The following is a 5738-nucleotide window of genomic DNA, read 5'->3' as shown; positions in this document are numbered from 1 at the left end:
AGACCTTTGGATTCCTTTCCCTACCTAGCATATATGTATGTATATATATATATATATATACACACTAGCTAGCCCAAGCTCACCAACCTACCACCAACCCTGCTGCAAGGTGACTTCTTGTTTCTTTAACATATATCCCACCAGAGATTTGCAATATTGGCTCAAATATATCTTGTTTGTAAAGGCCACAGCTGAAAGTTAAAGAAGCTGTCGTCCCAGCTGATGAGATGGTCTGGTGGATATATGTAGTTGTTGCAGTACTGTTGAGCATCGGCAGAGAAGGCTGCCGCGTTGAGGGAGAAGATGTTGTCACGTATGATGGAAGATCTTTAATCATTAATGGCCAAAGGAAAATTCTCTTTTCTGGTTCTATTCACTATCCTCGCAGCACTCCTCAGGTAATCAATCTTCTTTCATCTCCTCTCACCGGCAGTGCATGCCCTCTTTCTTTCTTTCTTGCTTTTGTCTTATACCTAGCAACCATAACTACTCATTGGTAATGATCTTTTGTTAATTAAATTCCTGCATCTTTTTAATTTTCTGATCAGACATGGCCAATTATTGCCAAAGCTCACAAGCAGAAACTACTGTGTGCATGGGACGTGTATTAATTAGCATAAATAATTATGAAAGAACATTACATTGAATTATTATTTAATCACTTTAAACTTTAATCAATGGATCACTTTATTTTAATTATTACATTTGTCTGATCGAATCCTAGGTTCTACTTCATCTTGGGGCTAAAATCATGTAATTAAATTTCAACAAACTTCACGAGCTGTTGAAAGGAAAAGTAGAGAAAGGAACTTAATTATAATTAATTATGACACCACGTAGAGACAATGGAAATTCACGTTGTAAAGACAGGTAAGGGTGAGCTAATGAATTTTGGCCTTTTTCCCTTCCATCATTAAGTTTGGCATTCTTCTATCAATGAATGTCGACAACAGCAACAAGCATATATCACGCTTTTCTTTGTCTTTCAATACAAAAAAAAGAGAGTCGTTTTAGCATGAAAATTCTCTTTCTTTGATTGAAAAGTAGGGCATGAGGTGGATCACGGGCGCACTTTGCAGTAGGAGGTGCCGCCTGCTTTCCGTAAATAGGTTTTGTCCATATACACATGCACATGTATGGCTCATCATAGCTACACATTTTTCTTAAGATTTATCTCTTGTTTTGTCTGTGGGCAACGATCTGCTTAGCTTGCCAATAGAAATGGTTTGGCAGTTAAAACTTGAGTAACTCTAATTATTGCTGATATCTTTTTCATATTAATTGCGATGATGGTTGGTGATTATATAAATTAAAGGAACGTTAAATAGATTACCCTTTTAAACTTATCAACGTCACTCTCATGAATGCTTAATGAAAGCAAAAGGGTGCCATATGGTTTAAGTAGAATAAATAATATGCAGATGTGGCCATATTTGATAGCCAAAGCAAAAGAAGGAGGAGTTGATGTGATTCAAACTTACGTGTTTTGGAATTTGCATGAGCCTCAACCCGGTCAGGTCAGAAGATTCAAAATTCAATTATTTATAAAAATATATATGTGTGTATGCATATATGTGTATTTTACAAAATATTTTTATCATTTTGCATTAGGCAGTATGACTGTAGTGGAAGATATGATTTGGTGAAATTCATGAAAGAAATCCAAGCACAAGGGCTCTATGCTTGCCTTAGGATTGGACCTTACATTGAGAGTGAATGGACTTATGGGTAAGTTGATCCACCCGTATTCATAAACTTGACTACTTTCTCACGTTTGGCTCACATTCATTAACGTGGGCTATTGGAATCGGAATTGTTAAGGGGATTTCCATTTTGGTTGCATGATGTCCCTGGCATTGTGTATCGAACAGATAACGAACCTTTTAAGGTACATTTCGACTCTCTCATTTAGGTCCCTCACTCCTTTTCCTCATTCTTCCTACTTATTTCTAGTTCCTTCTTGCAATGATGACAATGATAGTAAAGGGTATAAACCCACACTCTCTTTTCCTTTTATATTTTATTACTTATGATTTTGCTGCTTGTATAGTACTACATGCAAAACTTTACTACAAAAATAGTGAACTTGATGAAGTCAGAGGGTTTATATGCTTCGCAAGGAGGCCCAATAATACTATCACAGGTAAATTCATCAGAGACAGACCTAATCAATTCTATCATAATCTTCAAACACATTTATAAGTTTTTATTAGCAAGACTAACAAAATATATATGTGTCTATATATGTAGATTGAGAATGAATATCAAAACATTGAAGCAGCTTTTCATGAAAAAGGAGCTGCTTATGTTCGATGGGCAGCAAAAATGGCAGTCGACCTTGGAACGGGTGTGCCATGGGTAATGTGCAAGCAAACTGATGCTCCTGATCCAGTGGTTGGTCCTATTTATCTCCTCCTTCCTTTGGAATTAATGTTCTTAATTTGTTTATGGACAAAACAAATCTAAAAATATGTTGATTGTTAATGGTTTTGTAGATTAATACATGCAATGGTATGAGATGTGGAGAAACTTTTGGAGGGCCCAACTCACCAAACAAGCCATCCATGTGGACAGAAAACTGGACATCTTTGTAAGCCTTTTTTACCAAATTTCTACTATGCTTTAATTTATTTCTTTAAAGGAAGAAAGAAAACTAAGTCACTTCGACTTACTTCAAGTGATAAATGACCATAGAAGTTTGGATAAAGATCTTATCTATATCCTATAAGATGAAAGTTTTACTTAATTATAAGTTGTTATAATTGAAAATCAATATAAGACATGCCAAAATATGAATGTTAGTATTTTTTTTTTATCTATTACAATTACATTTATAAAAAGTAATTTCTGAATGTTGCTCATACCTAAGCATATACTTGAAAATAAAATTTGGAATTTATTTATTGTGGCAACTAATTCTAATCTTTTTTGAAGCTATCAAGTATATGGTGGAGAGCCATACATAAGATCAGCTCAAGATATTGCATTTCATGTTGCACTTTTCATAGCAAAAAAGGGAAGTTACATAAATTACTACATGGTAAGGCTATTTATGATTCATTGGGCTAAGACCTACTCAACATTTTAATATCTATATGTTGTTCACTTGTTATACAACAATTGCCTTCCTTCCAAAGTTAATTTTCAAGCACATTGCCCTTATAGCTTTTCCATATTAACATGGCTTTTCTTGATGAAAACCATCCCCTTCTTTTCTCCGTATCTAACATGAATTTCTTGATGAAACCTTCAAATCTAGTACCATGGTGGAACGAATTTTGGGAGGACGGCATCTGCTTACGTGATCACGAGTTACTACGATCAGGCTCCTCTTGATGAATATGGTGAGTTAATTAATTAGATGTAAGATTTTTCTTTCCTAGTTTCTTTCGTAAAGTAATTTGATTGTTGGAATGAGTTCTACTTCAGGTTTGCTAAGACAACCAAAATGGGGTCATCTTAAGGAATTGCATGCTGTAATAAAGAATTGCTCTACTCCTTTACTGGAGGGAGTGCAAACCAATTTCTCCATAGGTCAATTTCAACAGGTGAACTCCTTCTCACTATACTATATATATATCCACTGCACAGCAAAATGTTTCAGAAGAATTATCAGAAATCGATGTTTAACACTTCTCTTGGAGCAACAAGCCAACAACTAATTATATGTTTTGATTTTGATTTAGGCTTATGTTTTTGAAGAAGGAAGTGGAGGATGTGTTGCATTTCTTGTAAACAATGATTCAACAAACAATGCGACTTTGCAATTCCGGAACAATTCGTTTGAATTGTTGCCAAAGTCCATAAGCATTCTACCAGACTGTCAGAATATAATTTTCAACACTGCAAAGGTAAGTTGTGGTTTTACTATATGTGCATCCGTAAATAATTATGTATTAATTAACCAATAATTTAATTTAATTAACATTAATGTCAGGTAAAAACACAGCCAAACAAGAGAATTACGACGTCAAGCAAAATGTTTGATGCAGTTGATAGCTGGGAAGAATTCAGAGATGTCATCCCAAACTTCTTAGATACCTCACTGCAAGCAAATTCATTGTTAGAGCACATGAATACAACCAAAGATGGATCTGATTACCTTTGGTATTCTCTCAGGTATCATATGCTGTTATTTCAGTTATATCCCTTTCTCTTTTTTTGAACAAATTTATGGAAGAAATTAATGTTAGCAAACAACATGCTGAAAGCAGCTTTCAACCCAATTCATCTTGCACTGAACCTGTGCTTCACATTGAGTCCCAGGGACATGTCGTGCATTCCTACATCAACAACAAATTTGTAGGTACAAATTTCTATTTTTGTTAATGTAAAATTATAACAATTTATGGTTGTTCCTAAGTAATCTAGAATTGAATTTGATTTAGATGAAAAGAATACCATTCAAAAATTATAGTATGCCATTCAAGTAGCTAGAAAAAATTATTAACTGCTGATCTCTTCTTTTCCTCAGAAGCTGGACATGGGAGCCATAATATTAAAGGCTTTACTATGGATATTCCAATTGACCTAATTGATGGTCTGAACAATGTATCAATACTCAGTGTTATGGTTGGATTACCGGTAATTAATCTCTCTCAAGCCACAAACTATGTTATATATTGTAGGAACTACTCTTTGAAATTACTCCAACTATATTAAGATATGATTATAAGTCATGTTGTCATTATATGATTTTCTTTTAACAGGATTCAGGACCTTTCCTGGAGAGCAGATTTGCTGGATTGACAAAAGTGGAAATTCAATGCTCTGAAACAGAGTTATATGATTTTACCAATTATACATGGGGATATCAGGTTTTCCTTTTCCTAAAACACTAGGCACTACTAGCCAATAGAAAAATAGACTATTTCACCAGGGCAATATTAACAAATTGTGTATGTGTAGGTTGGCTTGCTAGGGGAGAAGTTACAGGTGTATAAAGAAGAAAATTTAGATGAAGTGGAGTGGAGTAGTGAGATTGATCATTCTGCCAATCAGTCACTCACTTGGTACAAGGTAAAGTATAATTCATGAAAGAGCTACATAATCTCTCATACATGTCCATACATTAACATGGATGGAGTTTTTGGATGTCTCATGACAGTTAAGCCTTAGCTTATTCAAAACCAAATTGGTAAAATTTTGCATTTTCTTTACAGGAACTTTTGATATAATGTAATAACAAAAAGAAAACTAACATTTTCCAACAATTCCATGTGATTTGCCAGACTGTTTTTGATGCACCTACTGGAGATGATCCCATTGCCTTAAACCTAAGCAGCATGGGAAAAGGAGAAGTTTGGGTGAATGGACAAAGTATTGGTCGCTATTGGGTTTCATTTCTTACTTCCAAAGGAGTTCCCTCGCAAACTTTGTAAGTATTCATTACACCTTCCAATATTATATATTATATAAGTTACAGTGACACATTTATGCACAGATTGATTCATTACAGATTGTTGACAGAAATGCAAAACTAACAGCTGCATACTCTCTTTTGGTTGATATTGCAGGTACCATGTGCCTCGAGCATTTCTCAAACCTTCTGGAAATCTATTAATTGTACTTGAAGAGTTGAATGGAGATCCTCTTCATATCTCATTACACACCATCTCAGTTGCTGATTTTGATTCACAAACTCCTTACTATCACCTCCCTCGATAATATATATAACCTTATTAATGTGTATGCACTCTCCATGTTGGTTAATATATAAACCATTAATCTATAATTCA

General features: G+C 34.5%; 1 protein-coding gene across 4 annotated transcripts; it reads left to right on the top strand.

Moving 5' to 3' along the window:
• LOC18611950 (beta-galactosidase 6) lies at positions 1-5738 on the top strand. Of its 4 annotated transcripts, none has more exons than XM_018129527.1 (19): positions 1-109; positions 185-398; positions 1422-1517; positions 1616-1728; positions 1822-1888; positions 2051-2143; positions 2251-2394; positions 2496-2590; positions 2935-3040; positions 3260-3344; positions 3430-3548; positions 3687-3851; positions 3938-4119; positions 4215-4306; positions 4475-4584; positions 4710-4817; positions 4909-5019; positions 5232-5377; positions 5517-5738. In XM_018129527.1, the coding sequence occupies exons 2-19, from the start codon at positions 228-230 to the stop codon at positions 5665-5667; spliced, it is 2154 nt and encodes a 717-aa protein (XP_017985016.1). In that variant the 5' UTR covers positions 1-109; positions 185-227; the 3' UTR covers positions 5668-5738. The 4 variants fall into 4 exon arrangements, with proteins under 4 accessions (XP_017985016.1, XP_017985022.1, XP_017985007.1 ...); XM_018129533.1 differs by having other exon boundaries at positions 12-109; positions 250-398; positions 1612-1728; XM_018129538.1 differs by having other exon boundaries at positions 88-109; positions 250-398.

Source organism: Theobroma cacao, chromosome 1 (assembly GCF_000208745.1).
Source record: "Theobroma cacao cultivar B97-61/B2 chromosome 1, Criollo_cocoa_genome_V2, whole genome shotgun sequence".
In the NCBI taxonomy this organism is placed as follows: domain Eukaryota; kingdom Viridiplantae; phylum Streptophyta; class Magnoliopsida; order Malvales; family Malvaceae; genus Theobroma; species Theobroma cacao.
This window is presented reverse-complemented; position numbering and strand designations above follow the sequence as displayed.